The sequence below is a fragment of the Tremella mesenterica genome (assembly GCF_000271645.1).
Source record: "Tremella mesenterica DSM 1558 unplaced genomic scaffold TREMEscaffold_4, whole genome shotgun sequence".
In the NCBI taxonomy this organism is placed as follows: domain Eukaryota; kingdom Fungi; phylum Basidiomycota; class Tremellomycetes; order Tremellales; family Tremellaceae; genus Tremella; species Tremella mesenterica.
The window spans coordinates 175,508-195,212 of NW_006711228.1; the positions used below are offsets into that span (position 1 = coordinate 175,508).

Consider the following 19,705-nt stretch of genomic DNA (forward strand, 5'->3'; position numbering starts at 1 on the left):
CTGGATTGGTTGGGAGGGAGATAAAGTCCACAACTTGAAATGACAAGTCAAGTTGAAGGTCACCCCGGTAAAACGTACATCGAATAGAGTAGGTACGGTCTGGTTCAAGGCACAGCCCAACATGTTCCAGGCAGGAGCTATTGGACATTCGACCCGAAACGCACGGGGAGGAGGATAGTGATTCATGTCATCTTGTTGTTTCCACGGGCCTAACCAAGACTTCAAAGGTTCTACCAATCCCCTCTTTCATGTCCCTGTGTGACACGTTCACATGTAACACGTTCCAACTTTCCATTTTCAGTCCGGCGGCCGACGGACCGGAAACCAAGGACAAGGACCAAAACACATTCCTCCGTACCTGCCTCCCATGTTTCCACACGTTTTGTACGGTGTGATCCTTTGATGTGAAGGTCAAAAGGACCTGACACGTCTTTCAACACTACAGAGTGCTGTTTGAAATGTATTCGTTGAATACTGGTTTTCATATGTATAAATACGAATGCTGTGAGAGTCAACCATGAAAATCATCATCTTCCCTCTTCTTTCCCAGCATTTGACGTTTCCTGATTCCATAACTTCACAACATATTCACCACAACACCCTGAGAACATACAAATATCCTCTCTACCATACTTCTCACGTCCGAACAAGGTCATTAATTGAAGCACCAGATAAGTTGTACAATGTCGGAACCTGCTAGTGCCTTCACTGAAACTGTTTCTTCATCAAGCAGTGATAAATGGACAGCAAGCAAGCTCACTACTTGCCCCTATACAAAGGAGCTAGCTGGTCTTATGTATGAAGAGAGTAAGTATGAATCATGTTCTTCCTTCCCTTACATACCACTATGACAGTCCCCCATGTATTGTATACACCATAAATTTGACTATGCTAATCTTTAGAATTCTTTGACCAAATCTCTGAAGCAAAAGATCTTCTAACAAAATCTACACGTGAAATCCCATCCACCACCTCTCCTTCTCTTAGAGAAGCTTACAAAATGAATCACTCAGCCCAAAGTAATCTTACCAAAACATTGAACATATATCTCTCGACTCGTTCCCTGTTCTCTTCATACATTCACCAAGAGACAGGATGCAGTGCTCAAGATGAACATACTGGTTGTGGTGTGATTGAACAAGTTGTTAAAGAGATAACTGAAGATGTCGTCACTTCTGTATTGACAGAAGATGCAATAGATCTTCTGACTTCATCATCATCAGATGAATCAACTGAAAAGCTGGGATCTGAGACCAGTGATGATGATCAAGCTAAGGATGATGGGCAAAATGTTTCAGCTCTGATCAAAATGTTTGAGAGTCTGACATCACAATCCCAACAAACTACTACTGCAAAAGGAAGAGACAAAACGGACATGAACAATTCGAGACGGAGTGGTATTAGTATCAATACTACCTCACCGACTGAAAAACCCGCCAAGGAACCTGTTTCTGAAATCATTAGTCATCGTTCTACAATTGCTAGCCGGACCGAGATTGCTGAGTATTTGAAAAAACTTGTATCACTTTCTCAACAATCCACACAGAAGACGGTTGATAATACTGCCAAATTCACTCCAAAGACTGGTCCAATCACAATACATACTACTCCGCCATCTGATGAATTCATCCAAACGTCACCTTCTGCAATCAGTACAAATAACAATCTTTCCTTTACAACATCAGGACGGACTGTCACTACACAAACTGAAAGACTCAATCATCTGTTGTCACCCACTCAAAAATCCTCCATGGTGGAAAGGCAGAATAATACTTCCAATGTGAATTCAAGCAAATTGATCAATCTTCTGGCAAACATGGTCCATGTCTTGGATTCAACAGCTGGGTTATCACATACCACCTCACCTCAAGATTTTTATTCTCTCATCAAGGAACAAGAAGGTCAATCATGGCACATCAAGTTACGTGATAAAGCCCCAGCTGACCAACTTAAAGAGGTAACTGAGGGTTCTCTGAACCAACTAGCCCGGAAAATTGTGGATTCAGCCTATACCGACCAGGTGCTAAGAGAAGGAATACCCTCATACGTTAGGAGGAATCTCCAGACAAAGCTGCATTTTTCGCCTCATATGGATCAGCTTGGTATCACCGGAAGGGACAGTCAGATCACAGCTGTTCAGAGGGCTTCAGCCAGGCTCGAGTTTTCTTCTTTGTTACGTTCCCAAATGGACGAGAGTAGTAGGAATTCTCAAGACTTACTCAGGGAGATTGTGGGGGTCCGGTCACGTAGAGATATGCTCGTGAGTGGCCTCGAAAGATGTCCGGAAGATCTGTCTTTTAATTCTTTCTATGGTTTTTAGTCTTTCAATATCTCGGACAAGCTATGCCTTTGAAAGTTCAAACACAGGGGAGGGACTGGAGATATCTCAGGTTGTGTGACATTGGAGTACAAGTCAAGCAAGGTTATGTAACAGAAATGGTGCTAAGAGTTGACCAGACACATTTGAGCATGAATCTTACATCAAGTAAACATTGGACTAACATATGAGCATAGTTAACGTGATATGATGAGCAAGTGGGCGTCCTTTCATTGAAGATTGTCGAGAAAACACTCGGGATGGCTTAGGAAGCTGTAAACCCGCTTGTTTTAGGTGTGACATAGCTTTGCCTGTTCTCAAAGAGTTTTTTCTTCACCGCCAGATTGTTGCTTAGAAAGTTCTTCCTTCTACTAGCTTCAGCCTTCGGTTTTATTGTTGTCTGAACCGTACTTGATGGCTTCCGGAATCTCACTGTACTTCTAGGGTATGGAAAACACATAAATGCAGTAAGTATCATTGAGGCGGCATCTGTATCGAGCTTCTTATCTCATCAGCAAACTCGGCCGGAGGTTCCGTGCGTTTTGTGGGCCTATTCCTCAGGTCTACACGTTATAATTGATTTGGGACTTGCCATGTCTTCTACTTTGTTTCGTTGATTGAGCTTACATTTCTGTACGATACCGTATTCCTTTCCAAGAAAGCCGGAATCGTCTTTCACATCGGTTAAAGGTGAAAGGTGAAAGGTGAGATCTTCGGATTGAACACTTATCCTGCCCCGGACAAGTGGTACCACTGATCGGCAGTATCTGGTGACTAAGTCTTCAATTGCTCAGAATATCATAGACATTCAATCACACCTCTAAGTCACCCATTTCCTGCGCTTGTCACAATTTCTAGTACCCGGAGTATCTGGCCACTATTGAAGGTATAGGTGACAATTGAACAATGGTCTCCTCCACGGTTGACATCTTGTTTGTGCTTTACCAATCCATTCACAATCATCTTCATTTTGCTTATGGAGCTCTTTTGTGGCCGTCCACATGATCAGAAGAGAAAAGAGCTTGCATCAATTCTGCATGCCTCTACACTCATCATGATTCACATGCGGTAAACCCTAGTCTTTTCAACAAACTTCAAAGAAAAGGTTAACTGGATGAAAGTGACAGAGGGGGAGATAGTGGATTTCTTTTGCACACTATTGCATAATATTTTGTGATACTCCATACCTTTGTATGTGAGTCATGCGGTTTCATCAATCACACTCCCCACCCCCCCTGATGATACACTCTTCCTTTCTACATAAAGCTCCAACCAAGCAGTGTCAAGTCTGTCAGTCTTACACGTTTGATCTCATGTCTCAAATTCCAGAATGAAAGGTGTTATCCGTTTTGACATTTGACATTTTGACATTTGACATTTTGACATTTCAACATCATATGTCATCTTCATGCCATATTGTATGGAGTACCTTCACGACTTTTTTCATCATTTGACATATATCAAGACATCCCCCACCTGATCTGATCTTTGTCTTTCATTTCTTACTTTTCTCATTATCACCTCCAACAATTGAACTATTGATTTCTTTTTCCGACAACTGATTCGTCAATACTCAAGTCTTACATATAACAACACACCAATCCAAAGACAGTGGCTTCACACTCAACTCTCACATAAATATCTGCCCTGATCATCTGTGATACTCTCATCAATTATATTGAATATCTTGAAGATAACAACCATCTTACCATGTCGGACATTCAGAGCATGACCACAGCCCAAAGTCTGAGTCCATCAGAAGTGACTCAATGGTGTTTATCCCACGGTCGGACTGTTGACCTTGATGGGAAGCGTGAGAGTGAGTCTTGATCTAGTCACCTGTATACACTCTCTACCCTTTTTTTCCTTGACAAGAGAGCAAGAATGGAATACAAACATGATTGTAATACAAACCTGATTGTAATACAAACATGATTGTAATCTTCACTTTTTCCTTCAAGCTCTTTCTCCAGCACTCACGAATCATCCTGGTCAATGACAGAGTCTACTTCATCTCCCTTGTGAGACTTGAATGATCCGTGATCATCTCCATCATGACAAAAACTGATCTTATACAGAGTTTCACAATTATCTCTCCCAAGCCAAATCATTCTTAGCGGATGAGACTCTCTTTGCCAACAACTCATCCCTCGGAACAGAACTGGCAAATGTTTATCAATCTGCTAGATCAAACTTAATCAGCACTTTAGACAAATACGCTTCTGGTGCTGCTGATAAGGCCTTCTCCTATCATGCCCACGCCCACGGTGAGGAAGACTGTGATGCTCTCGACAACAAAACTGGTTGTGGAATAGGTGAAGTCTTCATCCACGAATTGTCACAGAACTTGGGAAATTTGTTGCTATCTAAGATTCATGACAATTATGATACTGCCCATGACACCAGAGTAGACTGTACCGCATCGACTACGGTTGAATCCAAACATGGGTCTGACTCGGAAATCGATGCTAGCTCGGAAGCTACTGAGGTCAATGGGGACCAAATGTTCTTGAGTTTCCTAGCAAAAGCATATTCGACAATCACGAAAGCTACCAATTCCATTCATACTGGACCAATCCAAGTCTTCAGGAAAGATATCAAGGAACTCAGTGGTCGAAAACTTGACGCCGTTTCCACGGCCATGAAGACAATCGAAGGTAGCATTAACAGGGAAACACCGCGAGAAATCATTGAACAAGCTCTGGAGGGATATTCCCCTCGGCCCGAGGCTTTAGGCCTAACGGGGGAGGATCTCGATGACGGAGACACTGATAGCTACGCTGATTGGCTTCACTGGGGCAGAAGGGGTGTTGAAAGATTGACAGAGCTCGGATTTGAAGACGGCGAGACTCAGGTGAAAGCGGTTCGTTCAGCCATGTCTAGGATTGAGTTGTCTACTTGGGGAATGGTGAACATGACTCGTAATTCCATTTCTCAGCCGTTTGACCGCTGTGACGTGTTGAGTCTTCGAAAGTTGACAGAGGAGATTTGTGAGGTCATCACAACAGGTTGGAGGATTAAGGCTGAGGATAAGGCAGAAGACTGAGAGTCAACGGCCTTGCTCTGCTGGCTGAAATGCCACATTTTGTACATATGTTCGACTATGTCGAGAGTCTCATCCTTAAGTTCGGGTTGGAAGTTCTTAGTACTTAGCTATGAGTCAGAAGGGACGAGATGCACGTACTCATGACATCAATGTTAGCCGAATCGGGCCAGGACGGCCGAACCGCCGTTGGATAATTACCCCTTCCGTCGAATATTTCTCCGTTCAACTTATCCTCTGAACTCTATTCGATCGTCTCTGGTTTACTGCGTGTGAGTGGGTTGTGATAAGTATAGAGACATGTAGAATTGATGCATGCTCTCTTCCCCCTCTGTATTGTGAAATTCCACGTCAGACTGATAGATTACGTTCCGTCACTCCCTATACCTCTAGCCATCTCTCCTGGTTGCTCTTTATCGCTTTTATCATAGCTAAGAGTAACCAGGTGAGTTCTTACTCATGCATCGCTTTTATCATAGCTAAGAGTAACCAGATTTATGCGCACGGCTATCTAGCGATCATCCTTGACATGTATTACCATCTAATTATCAGCAAACAGATTACCCCTTATGAGGGGACTTGTCATGTACCAGGCAGATGTCAAGTATTGGTCCTTTTCGACGGAATCGGATGTTCCGTTCACCTGTTGTTCGCTCAGCACTATTTGAGAGTGATGAGGAGACAACAGGAAGAATCTAGGTAGTTATGATAGGTTAGGCGGCGTTTACCGCATTAAGAGGACACATGGGCGTATCACCTATCTCCGTCGCTTTTAGTGAGGACGTTATGATACAGGTCCCTTGCTGCATTCATGACATCTTCCCGCCATTGAAGATTGTCTAGACACTCAGGATTGCTTAGAAGATATAAACCCTGCTTGTTTCCGGTGTGAGATAGCTTCACCTGTTTGATAAAAGGGTTATTTCTCCACTACTAGATTGTTGGTTAGAAAGTGTCAGGACCAGAGGTTGAAAATAGTCTGTGTCAATGAGCTGTGGCTATAGGGCGTTGTAGGTACCAGACCTAGTGATCTACCAGATAGTCTAGTGAGGTAGTGGATCGAAGGAGCTATAAGCCGATGAGACCCAGTGGCAAAAGATTTACTAAGTGACAAGAAAATACCTTTGACAAGACATCCACAAAGAGAGGCTGTTTCTATGTACTGAAATGGAAGCGGAGTGATACTGAAATCTATGGAGTAAAGATGGAGAATAATATGAGGTAGAAGATCAAAGGAAGGCAGATAAAACAGAGATGAAGGGAAAGTATCATGTGGTGTAAAATTGGCAACTAGGTGGAAAAGGAGAATGGGTCCGTACCGGAATAGGTGTTGATCAGTAATGCCACGTAACTGCGATAAGGATTGGTCATAAGATTTTGTTCCGCAGTCTTTGATGCAAATCTTTACTATCATCGTAATCGTACAGTCGGGTCCAAAAAGTCATGCAACTGCTTTTCATAGTAGTTTGGCAGGTGAATCATGGTAGTCAACTTTGATGTGCTTTACAACACTCAGCTTAGGGTATGCATGGCTAAATTCATAAGACAGTTTGTACATCTATCCAATCCAGATCTGTCAAGCTGCTTTTGGTTCGGATGTATGACTGAGAGTGACATGTGACAATCATATTATGAAGGGGCACTTTCGACCATTTTGACCAAAGACCATGATTTTTGACCAAACTGTATGATGTTCTACGTGTTTCCCAGACAAAACTCTACAATGTTAATGCTTAGCTACTTGTGATTTCTGGTAGAGGAGAATCCTGCAGATATTTTGGTAGGATTTGACCCCCATGCATGCAGACATCTCAAAGATATGTGAACCTCAATCTCCCACACCAATTTTCCCAGCCAAATTACTAAGAAGAGCCGTGGCATGACTTTTTGGACCCGACTGTACTTGTTGTGCACTTCGAATACTACCTGTACTTGGAGCTCATCCTGAGGACGCAATTCACGTAAAGTCTGCATATATATGAGAGGTTTCAAGGAGGCATCAGCGTCGCTAGTATTCCGTGCGCTTCTCACTCACCTCGTTTTGGGCCTTAGTAAGTTGTGGAAATCAACTCAAGGACCCATCAGATACATGAGCGGTCAGGCAGGGAGGTTCAGGCCCTTCCTAGACCCTTTAATATAGGTAATCTGTTGCGCCACCATAGGTACAGTACATCCGTCCTTCACTGACAAGTGCCAATAGTGGTCCAGCCAGTGATGCAGAGATATCATACATTTCCATGGGTATCAGTTCATTCAGCTCATTTCCTTCCTATGTACAATGTTGGTTCTGGTTGGAGGCATCCATGTTTTAACCACATTCTGCTCCAAAAGTCGTCACTCTCTCCTTGGTCATCACCTCGCTTACTTCTTGCCGTACGGTCATACACTGTCACATATCGTGTAGGAATGAAAGGAAGAACTACCCGTTTCGTTCTACTCTCGCCTTCCACTCGGTTATTGTCTTCTTTTGTGGCTATCATACGACCATCTCGCTTCTTGGGGATAGTGTCAGGACCAGACGTTGAAAATAGTCTGCGTCTATGAGCTATGGCTATAGGGCCTCGTAGGGAATAGACCTAGTGATGTAGTTTATAGTCTAGTGTTGTGGTGGATCAAAGAGACTATAAGTCAATGAGATCAAGTGGCAAAAGATTTGCTAAGTGACGAGAAAATACATTCAACAAGACATCTACAAAAAAGGGCTGTTTCTATATACTAAAAAGGGAGCGGAGTGATACAGAAATCTACGGAGTAAAGATGGGAAATGATATGAGGTAGAAAAGCAAAGGAAGACGGAGATAGATGAGGGACACGGAGATGAAGAAAAAGTATAGCGAAGTAATAAAATAGTGACTAGGTGTAAAAGGAGAACGGAGGACGCCGTAGCGGGATTAGTGAGGCGGGGACGGGAACGCGTAGGTGGAGTACGACTTGCGCGTACGACTCTTGAGGAACCCGTCTACTGGTACCCGTGTGTCAGGATCAGGTAATCACGGGTACCTTACCTAGTAGTCGTACTCTTTTTCCTATTCCCGTCCCCGTCTCCATTCCCGCTTGCGGGCTTACTCCGTTTGCTACTACGCCTAGTACCAATCTTTCGACACCTCTACCCTTTTTTACATCTCCTTCTCGGTAACTATCATCGCTCTTCCTCTGCCATTCTACCTCGACTTCATTCCAAACTACGCATGCTTTTATCGGTATCATCCCGCTCTCTTTTTAGTATATAGACGTAGTCTTTTCTCAGCAATGTCTTGTCAAATGTATTTTGTGTTTTCCTAGTTATATCATTTGACATACAAAAGATCTCTTCGATAAACTAAATCACTAGGTTTGTTCCCTACAAGGCCTCATTGTCACAGCTCATCGACGCAGACTATTCCAACGTCTGGTCCTTACACCGTGATCCTGACAGATAGCTGATCTATCTTGAAGGGTTAAAAAGCCCGTGCGTGTACATACGACCCAGTATTTCTCCCACCCTTGAAATTCCCCAATAAAGAGCAACCCTCATATCATCAAGTAACACTTCAAGACTATTGTAACAACTTCAAAATATTCAAAGACATTCGTGATCTATCTTCAGGTAGCACACATATATCCTACAACCCACCGAAAACATCATGCGCTCCGGCAATTCACATGTCACCACCACTCAGAGACGTCCCGAGAGGAAGTCTACACTCACCCATGAACAAATAAATGAGTGGCTTCTCACAAATGGTTTGGATGTACAACTTGAGGCACAACGTGAATGTGAGTACTACCTCATCCTCCTACCTACACCGCCTGTCATATATTCTCACATCATTACATACTCTCCAATGTCTTTCATTGACACCATGAATGAAAAGGCTGACCTCAGACTTCTACAGTACCCTCTCCCGGGCTTTGACATGCTTAGAAGACAAAGAAATCATGACTTGCCTGAATGTGAAGTCCCAACCCGATCTGAGTCGAGTTTTTCAACACAGTCATCAAAACCTGATCCACATGCTTGAAACTTACATTGACTGCAATGGAGATATCGGTTTTGATCGTCTGGCTCACGACGATTGTGATATTCTTAACCCTGGAACCGGTTGTGGTATGGTAGAACACACTATCGGGGAGCTGACTAGGGTTGTGGGAGACTTTTTTCTGACAGTCTACCCATTAAGCATCTTACAAGAGTGTGCTTCCAAAGACCAAGATCAAAATGATGATGATGATAATGACTATCAATCATCTGCCAGCTCCTCTCAATCTGGTAACAAAGGAGAGAGTATGGTCTACAAAAGGCAGGATGAGAGGTACATTTCGAAGCATGATGAGCCCCAAGACAGTTCAGATTCAGACCGTCTCCCACACTCTCTAGCAAAGGCATATAAGACAATTTCTTTGATACCTCAGATGGTACATTCAAACAAGGACAACATCCTTGATAGTAGAGCTGAATTCCTCAATAGAAGCAGACTTGACATAGATATTGTGGACAACGACACTGCAAACAGTCTGAGAAGTATTTTGGAAGGAACCATCAAGGGCCATACTCCCAGGACAATTCTGGAAGCCGCCAGGACACAAATCAACACACAGAGGACAAACAAGACTTCTGAGTTGACTGGACAAGATATATTGACAAGTATGGGTTTTAAGGGAGAACAAGATCAAATGACCGCTATAGAAATTGCTTCCCATAGGTTGCAGCTCTCAGCTCTAGCCATTGGGTACATCACCATCAAGGCGGTCAATTACTCATGGGCAGCCTCTGATGTACTAAGTGTCCGAAAATTGGAGAAAGAGCTCTGTGAAGGGATTAGCAATGATCAGGAATTCACAAAAGATCTGATAATGAAGCAATCATGATCACCTGAGCTTTTGTAGGTCGTCATTGGGTTTCTTCAATCATTTTGTGTTGAGGAAACTACCGGTAGTAAATGACGTTCATGGTGGGTGATTTGAATTTCTGAGATGTTAGATATCACAGACAACACAAATGCCTGTACAGATCCTTTGTCATCCTTGCCCCCCTACAAAATCCATAGTGTCGCAGGAGCTTTGTTTGAGCAGTTGCCTGCAACAAGTTTGCATTGATCTCCTTTCATGATGTTCATGATTGTAGTGCACATGCTTCAATCTGAAAAAAAAGCATGTATCAAGCATCTGAGAATGTCCAAAAACTCAGGGGTAAACAAAGGGAAGGCTACAGTGGATGAGTTTCAGCTATCTGTCTCTTCTGATCACTGCCTACTTAATCATGCGCCCTCACTGTTTCTTCACTCTTTCCCATTCTGACTTGAACATAACTTGATTTCACAACTCAAATACCTCGGTCTTGTCACCCTAATTCAATCACACACTGAACACATATCATGAACACAATCACTGATGAAAGAGGGGGCACTGAGTACACCTATGGCAACTCAAGAACAAGCCGTGAAGGACAGGTTGATGTGTGGTTATCCAACAATGGTTTCGATTCACATCTCAAGGCAAAACGTGCGGGTGAGTGTTGGGTATGCCACTTCTATCCCCATGAGTGTTCATTGTTCTCAGGTTTGTTGAGAGCTCAAGCTAAATTGACCTCAGATTTCATCAAGACACTCTCTGAGGCTGTGACAGTTGTCCAAGATGACGACTGGTGTCCGGATGTGACCTCTTCCCCCGAACACGCCAAGATCATCAAATATAGTCGGGAAAACCTCATTGAGACATTGAGAGATTACATTGCCGGTCGTGGAGACAAGGTCTTTCACCGACCTTCGCATACAGCTTGTAGCATCTGGGACGGACAGACCGGATGTGCAGCCAAGGAAAGGACAATTGGGGACCTGACGAAAAGTGTGGGAGATTTTGCAATGACTATCACTCCACTGATAGCTTTTGCTACTTCTTCGCCCTTTGAACAGGCATCGGAGAATCCTTGCAAGTCTGAAGAAGACGAAGTCAACAGCACTAGCAACAACACTGCATAAGGTCTCAAAGAAAACTTTGCATTAGAGAAAAACAAGCAGGATCGATGGAACCATCTTGTTAACGCCATGTTGCAATCCCTCACCAAAGCAAGTTTGATCCTTTTCTCAGCCAAAGACATGATACATACGACCCCACATAATGTTCTCTCTAAGTCAGCCAACCTTACAAGTGGTATGACTTTGCACAACGGATCCTGGAATACCAAAGATGTGGACCAACTCAAGACATTCTTGGAAGGTACCATAATGAAACATAAACCAGCATACATCTTGACTGCCGCTAGCAATGAGGTTGCACGGCAAGAAGACCTTGCCAAACAGGAAGAAGTAGTACATTTCCCATGGAATCCAGATGATGGGAAGTTTTGCGGGAAGGATACATTGACGTCACTGAGGATTGAAAGTCACAACAATCAGTTACAAATAGTGAAGATGGCGTCTACAAGGCTTCAGCTTGCTCACTGGGGAGTCAAGTCGGTTATAAGGGAAACCCCGATGTGGGACAGCTCTGATGTGTTTTGTATCCGGGAACTGGCACAAGAGACCTGTGAAAGGCTCATTTCAGCAGCACCAACTTCTAAACCTTGATTTCAAGAGATTGTGAACTGAATGGGCAGATCAGGTGTCACATGGATGATGTTGTGCATGCATTATGGTGCATTCTTCATGATTACAGCAGAGGACCTGCATCATTTCAACCCCGATGAGAGGCTCATTAGTTGACATTTGCAGGGCAGATTTGAGTTCTCTCAGATGGTATATGCAGTCCCAGACAGAATGCTGATCATATTAAGGACCCCGGAAACAGACCACTCCGGAATCACACGGTTCCAAAGACCCCTCTTGGACCCAGCCGGAGAAAAGTGCCCCTCTGGAGGTGTCCCGACCGTCTCGCGGAATTTCTGATCAGCTCCAGCGGTAATCTAGGAGACAATCCTTCCTCATTGTGTGAAAGCAAACAATCCATGCAGTAGTGTTTGCTGATAATAATATGATAATACAGAGGGGGAAAAGAGCATGCATCAATTTTACATGTCTTCATACTTATCACCTTCCACTCACACACAGTAAACCAGACAATCAAATAGAGTTCGGCGGACAAGTTGAACACAGGAATATGTTAGCTGACGGACGGAAGATCGTGACCTTCGAAGCTGCATGGGGGAGGTCATGACAGACTGAAGCGTGCTGCTTCAACGTGGCATGACCATTTGAGCCATGATCAGTGGAAGATTTCAGCTACACCAATCCACACCACCCCTCATGGCCTCAGACTTGGAGAAAGATATCTTCAGAGCTAGCTTCATGACCCCACACATTTGAAATAGGGAAATGACATGCATGGAGTGATTTCTACCCTCCTGAAGCTTGACTCTTTGAGGACACATAGATCCTTTGATCTTCATGCTACCCGGGAAGAGCTGTCAAGTCTGATAGGTTTGGGTCACTAGCTCATGATCAGGCATCAAGAAGTATCCTGTGAAGTGTCATGGGTGGTGAGGGTAATTTCTTCCATGTGTCATGTCTTCAGTTCGGGGGAGAAATCCGTGCAGCTTCCAAGTGTCACGGCTTCTGTCCGTCACGTAACAAATATACCCATCGGTCCTTACCAGGTGGTGAAATATATGTGTCACGTGACCTACGGAAGCCGTTGGAGGGTCACGGGGGTTAGCATGACTGAGGGGAGATCTGTGCCACTTTGGAGCATCATGGCTTCTCGACCATGACCCCCCAAAGAATCATCCCTCACCACCAACCACTGATCTAGACAGTCACAGTATTCTAGAGGAGGATGTTGGAGGTGGTGAGAGGATACTAGAATGATTTGTCTGTCAGATTTGACCATGCATGTTGTGAAAATCACGCTCCATGGTCCTTATCAAGAGGTCAAATAAGTAGAGGACTATGCATCCCTGGCCGCTTCTTCCCGCAGAATGTCATGCAGTATACCTTGCCATGCAATGAGGACTGTGTTTGTGAGTTATGGGTTTGGTCAGGACCAATTCTTCTGTGGGTCATGGATTTCCCAACAGTCATGCTAACCCCGCCGTTTTGAAGCGTCACAGCTTCCTTCTGTCACCTAACATATGCCTCTTGGGCCTGTCCCACATCAGTTGGGTGTGAAAAGTCATGCAACCGGGTTTCTTGGTAATTTGGCTTCATGAATCTGTGTGTCAGATTGCAGAGATGTTACCTCTTCCATCTTATCATGCATGGTGCTCAAATCCTACCAAAATGTCCGCCCAGCTGTGTTCTATCAGTATGTAGAGTTCTTTTGGGATTTTGGACCAAAAAGGCACATCTTCTACTAAATTCCGGAAAAGTGCCTTGTCTTCCCATGAGGTCCATACAAAAGTCTCAGTGTCATACACATGCACAAGGTGTGCAGTAGACTTATTCCTCGAAAGGCCAGCAGACTTTAGTAAGACATGTACTGTACAATGGATTTGGTGAAATGGGTGAGATACATCCTGTCAAAATTGATCGCAGTGATTTCCCAGCCAAATTACTATGAGAAGCCATTGCATGACTTTTTACACCCAATTGTAATTGGACAGTGTACACTCAGTCTTCAGCTACTCAATCATGCATGAGGATTGGTTTGGGAGATGCACAGCTGAATCAAGATGGAGCCTTCCATGTGTCCTATCTTTGGTCCATCACAGGTACCCCCATGACACTTCAGAGCATCACGGCTTCCGTCCGTCACCTAACATAAAGACTTTACTGATTTCTACGATTTTCATTGAGATCATTCCCTTCTTACCCACGATCTCGCTTGTGCACAAAGCTTATCCTATAGGACCCGACTTTCCTCTTCCCCCGTCGCCACTATAACTTACTCTACTGTAGTCCAGATCTCGCTTACCTCGTACTGAAAATACAGTCCCGCACTCTCACATGTCTCGAAGAAATGTAAGGAATACCTGACCAATGTCGTCCATTTTGGTTATTAGCCTTCCACTGCTTATCTTACTTATGGTCTTCTTCTGCAGCTGTCAGACATCGATCTCGCTTATGCGGACCATTTAGTCTACTGGGAAGGGTTAAAAACCGTGCGGATGGGAGCTCAGAATCTCCATGACTTCCTGTCAGGTTGTCTCTGCGTGATGTGCATTCATGAGGCACTGGATCTCATGAGACCTGCCAAATTGTAATTTTCTATATGTTTGATACTTCAAAATGTTTCACCAAGATTTTTAAATGAATTGGAGTTGTAGTGGTAGAACACCGAGCAATGTTGTAGATTTCAAGTTGTGGGGCCAGACCACGGCCATGACCTCAAGAGTGCAGAAGATGGTACCACAGGATATCTGTACTGTGATTTATGTATGTGGAGAGCTTGGGGATCACAAGAGTGAGAATGGTCTGGCCGTGTCCGCAGCCCTCTGGAGCTGCATGGTTCTCTGACTGTGTCCAAGAGGGGGTTTTTGAGCCATGCAGCTCCGGACGTGCACGTCTCCGGCCGTGTCCTTAACATCACTGCTGAGAGATAAAGTGAAACATGTGATATCTCCTCTGTATCCTAGACACACAATGATGTCCAAGTCGTCAGATACAATCAATGGGAAGATGAAACAAGTTTCAGCTGTCTGTCCCTTATAACAATTCTCCTCTTTCCCTTTGTAGGTTGTCACGTATCGTGACAATTTCGTCACTGTTGTCTCATCCTTGATCAAACTTATCTGCATCTCACAACTTGAACTCCTCATAATTACAGCATGAGCCTTAGCCTCTCCTCAAGGATGGATATCATGAACACAACTAATGACAAAATTTGCAACACCCAACAGAGTCCTGATGACACAAGGACCAATCGTGAAACACGGGTTAACCAGTGGTTGTCTAAGAGTGGTCTCGATACCCATCTCGAAGCGAAGCGTACAGGTGAATCTCAAATCCCACCTACTGTACACAAATCTTCACACGAATTTGTTCAAAGTCCCCTGTATACCTTTGAAGACGCCCTGTAGACTGACATCCAGAATTTGTGAATACGCTCTCTGAAGCCTTGACGGTACTCCAAGACGACATGTTGTTACCCAGAATGAGTTCCAATCCTGAACTTGCCCAGATCATCCAATACAGCCGACAAAACTTGATTGACACTTTGAGCGATTACATTTCTGGCCGTGGAGACAAGACCTTCAACAAACCTTCTCATACCCACTGTTACGTATTGAATGCAAGTACAGGTTGTGGAAATACGGAAAGAACACTTGGAGAATTGTCAAAAAGCGTTGGAGATTTCGTATTGGCTTTCACTCCACTTACGAATCCTACTGTGTGCGCCTCATCACATTACCCACAGGAGTCATTACGCAATCCTTTCAGGTCCGAAGAAGACGACAGCGAAAATGACAACAGAGAAGAGGAAGACATACAAGACATACAAGATGGGACCCAATTTGATAGTCTCACGGGTCAACATGGAGCAAGTCGTACAGATGGAATCAAATCAGTGATACATCCCGCCAATTTCATGTTGAAATCCCTCACTAAGGCAAGTATGATACTCATCTCAGCCACGGACATGGCACATACAGGTCCACAAGACGTTCTGAACAGGTCCTTCAACCTTCCAATCGGCATGAATGCTCACAATGGACTGTGGAAGACCAAAGATATGGAACAACTCTGGTTGCTCTTAGAAGGAATGATATCTGGTCATAAACCTAGAGACCTCTTGACTGCTGCTAGTAATGAGGTTGAAAAGTTAAAAGAGCAAGCTAAGACAAAAGATCTTGATTCATACCATTGGTCATCAGATGAAGATACTTTCAGAGACAAGCCTACATTGACATCAGTGAGTATCAAGGGAACAGATACTCAAGTCCAGACAGTGAAATTGGCCTCAAGTAGGATTCAGCTTGCCCACTGGGGAGTGACTTCCATCATGGGGAAAACCCCAATGTGGGACACTTCGGGTGTGTTTAGTATCAGAGAGTTGGAGAAAGATATCTGTGAGAAGCTTATATCTTTGAAGCCGTCTGTTGTTGGAGGGATCAGATAAGCTACACGTGTTTGAACTTTTCTCCTGTTTGCTCGTTCATGTCTTCATGCATTACTATATCGTTGAATTTCAACAGATTATGAGACCCGTGCTTTAACCGACTAAGCGAATTCAGCTCGCATCATCTACTAAGCACACCCATCACATTGTTCATTCAACCAGCTCGACCGACCGGCCACCTCGCTTGTCCTGTCATTGCTGGAGGATATATTGGGAAGTCAGGAAGACTAGCCTTTTGTGTGAGTGTGTTGAGACCTGTCCCCTGCAAATAGTTGATGGGATGCGGAGACAGGGTGGACAGCAGAAGTTTACAGCAAGCTTGGTCTAGGACTGGCGGGCGTAGACCGTAGTGCTGGTTCAAAGGTCGACAGAAGATGTATTGAGTAGGAAGAAGGTAATAAATATAGATCAAGCATATAAGTGTCTAGTAGTTGGAAATATATACAAAGGAAGGTGAGACTTTGGAGCGAAGGCCCAAAGTCAGACTTGATGATAGATGGAGTGTGTCACGAATATACGACTGATGATGATGAAGCCGCAATGGTGTGTCTCAAACAGTCTTAAAGGCAACAGTAAGTTAGAGTAGAGAGCTAGAATCAAAGATGACAATTGATCAGAGAGACAGAGAAAGAAACAGAGAGCTAGAACCACTATTTATAGACAAAAACCTCAAAACTGAGCCCAGAACTCTTTCCTCTCCTCTCCTACTTCCAGGGGGGAAACCCTGAGGAAACCCTGTATCAAAAACAGCATTTCAAACAACTTTACAGAAGGCTCTGTATCATCCTGGAAGCCCCTTGAGGTCCCCTACAAGAGATCTCATCATTAAAGGTTGAAAAGTCATGAAAAGAGAGACGAACAAAGGATCCGTGGGAAGTGAAACTCTTGGTTGAGCTCTGATCTTTCAGGGGGTTCAGAGGGTGTTTCTTAAGCGCCCACATTATGCAGACTTTGACCCAAAAATACCTAGTTCAGTCCTGCGGGTTTGGTAGAGGTTCGAGAGGTTCGAATATAGGCTAAATATGCTACGTAAAGTGGTTTTCCTTCTGGTTCTTTCAGTTGAGTCGTCCGCACTGCTGAAACAGATGAAACCTCTGACTGATAGTGAGTACTCCTCATCACTAGTGTGTACTCTTCATCAGTGGCGTACACTTCTCAATCAGTAGTGGGTGTGTATTGATCAGTAGCGTGTTTTCCCTATTTAAACACGTGTTTTCACAAGGCTGTCCTGACGACCGGTTGACCGGTTGATCCTGTGATTGACCCGGTGATTGACCCGGTGATTGACCCGGTGATTGACCCGGTGATTGACCCGGTGATTGATCCTGTGATTGATCCTGTGATTGATCCTGTGATTGATCGGCAAACCAGTCATTTGGTAACCGAGGGAGTCGTACTACCGTTGACGGACGTACGTACTCTTCCATGACGTCAGTGGCGTGATTGCTAATTAAGGTACCCGTGATTGATCACTGATTGAGGTACCCGTAACTGATGGCTAATTAAGGCACTAATTAGTAATTAAGGAATTGATGGCTAATTATTGATCATTGATGATTCTGTTGATTGTTGATTGGGTCGGGTTCATATACAGAAATAAATGCTGATCGGCCATAGGGCTAATATTGCTCCTGAGGTACCCTCGCTTATTAGTTCGTCCGATCTGAGCGGAACCGAGGACACGGAACCTGGTACATGACGGCCGGAGCTTGGGATGACGACAGATGACGATAGATGATGACAGATGACGTGATTGATGTATACAATGTTGAGTCAGGTTGACTCAGTGATGGGAGGTGATTAACGTTGAATGGTGATCCACATGTCGTATGATGGAATGAGTTGAGACGAGATGAGTAAAGTTGACTGGACTTGAGTGGATGATATACACGTGGTATTTACAGAGATTCGAGGGTTATGACAGAGTGCCACCCTGTTATGACCCGGTCAGGATGAAGCGTGTCATAACCCATGCTTTGGCTCATATAGCTCTACCGGAGCTCATGCAGCTGACTAGAAGCACCATATGATCCATGAGCCAAATACAGAGCTCTCTATGATAGTTCAGTAAGCTCTACCAATGTTCTACCAGGGTTTCTGTTAGATCATATGAGCTAGTCTATGGCTCGGGGAAGGCTCAATAGTGTCATTAGTAAATGGGATGTGAGCTATGGAATAGCTCACTGAGCCTTGCTCACTCTGATAGCTCTAGGTAGACTATATAAACCCCGTATCTACTTTGAAGTTGCTTTTCTTCTCCAAGGATCAATATGTTATTTGCCACTCACTGAAAACCTCATCTTAACATACCTTCTAACTCGACCACTCGACAGCTCAAGCAAGCAGTACTTCAACACTGCTTATCATTAACTTGCCACTGTCCTCATCGCATTTTATCCCTTTGTCATCATCTCGACTTGCTCGGATCCTTTGCAAGTCACTTAGTCGTCCGACCACATCACAAGTTTACGAACAGCATACTAACTTACTGACCGTTGCTGTTCAAGCTAACTAAACAGTTGTAGTCCACCTGTCTCTGATACTTCGAGGTCTGACAGGGACAGGGTCGTGACACACCCGTAGGATGATCTTGCACTGTCTATGGTCAAAGATAACTTTGGGGAGAGTGGAGAGGTAATCAGGAAAAGTGAGGTGTTTTGAGTCAGTTTTTGTCGTGAAAGTAGATACCCATTCCGCCGCCTTCATATACCTTTCAGAGTCCCACGTTTCACATGGATTCCCACAATCCACAATGAAGTGTGTGGAGTCACATGACTTGCACAATCCACAATGAGGTGTGTGGAGTCACATGACCTGCACAATCCACAATGTGGTGTGTGGAGTCACATGACCTGCACTATCCACAATGTGGTGTGTGGAGTCACATGACTTGCACAATGTACAATGTGGAGTCACATAACTTCATATTGAAGTATTATGACCTGGTCATAACAGAGTGGGAGTGTGTGTCACGCCTGCGGGTAGACTGCGGTTGCAAAGTACTGCCTTGGGTACTGAAGGGTTTTAGTCTCTGGCTCGTAGAGCTTGATGACTGCCTTAGGTACTGAGGGTACTGAGGTGTTGGGTTAGAACCAACTAGGTGACTTTCAAAAATGAAGTTCAACTTCAAGATGAAGATACATTGCTGAAGAAAGAGGGGGGAGATAGGCTCCTTTTATACCCTTCAAAATGACTAAACTGCTAAACTATAATTTGCAATCTGACTAAACTGATAAACTAGTATTTGCAATCCCTAAGTCCTATTGGCAATCCTTGAGTCCTTATTTGCAATCCTTGATTGGGGATTGGCAATACTGCTATGGTGATTTGCAATGCTGATTAAGCATGCACTACAATTACTACTTCAGGAAGGT

The 19,705-nt window shown here is 44.1% G+C and overlaps 7 protein-coding genes across 7 annotated transcripts; 5 read left to right on the forward strand and 2 right to left on the reverse strand.

The window, feature by feature from the left end:
• Positions 1 to 683: 683 nt before the first annotated feature.
• Positions 684 to 2,320, forward strand: TREMEDRAFT_61520 (uncharacterized protein; the record flags this gene model as incomplete). The annotated part of the gene is made up of 2 exons (XM_007004007.1): positions 684 to 807; positions 903 to 2,320. 2 exons carry the CDS (start codon positions 684 to 686, stop codon positions 2,318 to 2,320), a joined length of 1,542 nt encoding a protein of 513 aa, XP_007004069.1.
• A 1,707-nt stretch (positions 2,321 to 4,027) lies between these two features.
• TREMEDRAFT_61521 (uncharacterized protein) lies at positions 4,028 to 5,363 on the forward strand (the record flags this gene model as incomplete). Its single annotated transcript, XM_007004008.1, has 2 exons — positions 4,028 to 4,136; positions 4,396 to 5,363. The coding sequence occupies 2 exons, from the start codon at positions 4,028 to 4,030 to the stop codon at positions 5,361 to 5,363; spliced, it is 1,077 nt and encodes a 358-aa protein (XP_007004070.1).
• Positions 5,364 to 7,618: 2,255 nt separating this feature from the next.
• TREMEDRAFT_61522 (uncharacterized protein) lies at positions 7,619 to 8,567 on the reverse strand (the record flags this gene model as incomplete). The annotated part of the gene is made up of 2 exons (XM_007004009.1): positions 7,619 to 7,936; positions 8,427 to 8,567. 2 exons carry the CDS (start codon positions 8,565 to 8,567, stop codon positions 7,619 to 7,621), a joined length of 459 nt encoding a protein of 152 aa, XP_007004071.1.
• Positions 8,568 to 8,983: 416 nt separating this feature from the next.
• TREMEDRAFT_61523 (uncharacterized protein) lies at positions 8,984 to 10,208 on the forward strand (the record flags this gene model as incomplete). The annotated part of the gene is made up of 2 exons (XM_007004010.1): positions 8,984 to 9,116; positions 9,385 to 10,208. 2 exons carry the CDS (start codon positions 8,984 to 8,986, stop codon positions 10,206 to 10,208), a joined length of 957 nt encoding a protein of 318 aa, XP_007004072.1.
• Positions 10,209 to 10,714: 506 nt separating this feature from the next.
• Positions 10,715 to 11,905, forward strand: TREMEDRAFT_61524 (uncharacterized protein; the record flags this gene model as incomplete). Its single annotated transcript, XM_007004011.1, has 3 exons — positions 10,715 to 10,847; positions 10,932 to 11,287; positions 11,357 to 11,905. 3 exons carry the CDS (start codon positions 10,715 to 10,717, stop codon positions 11,903 to 11,905), a joined length of 1,038 nt encoding a protein of 345 aa, XP_007004073.1.
• Positions 11,906 to 13,991: 2,086 nt separating this feature from the next.
• Positions 13,992 to 16,331, forward strand: TREMEDRAFT_61525 (uncharacterized protein; the record flags this gene model as incomplete). The annotated part of the gene is made up of 6 exons (XM_007004012.1): positions 13,992 to 14,018; positions 14,275 to 14,471; positions 14,565 to 14,675; positions 15,129 to 15,205; positions 15,304 to 16,124; positions 16,158 to 16,331. The coding sequence occupies 6 exons, from the start codon at positions 13,992 to 13,994 to the stop codon at positions 16,329 to 16,331; spliced, it is 1,407 nt and encodes a 468-aa protein (XP_007004074.1).
• Positions 16,332 to 17,297: 966 nt separating this feature from the next.
• On the reverse strand, positions 17,298 to 17,758 carry TREMEDRAFT_61526 (uncharacterized protein; the record flags this gene model as incomplete). The annotated part of the gene is made up of 2 exons (XM_007004013.1): positions 17,298 to 17,429; positions 17,576 to 17,758. The coding sequence occupies 2 exons, from the start codon at positions 17,756 to 17,758 to the stop codon at positions 17,298 to 17,300; spliced, it is 315 nt and encodes a 104-aa protein (XP_007004075.1).
• Positions 17,759 to 19,705: the final 1,947 nt, after the last annotated feature.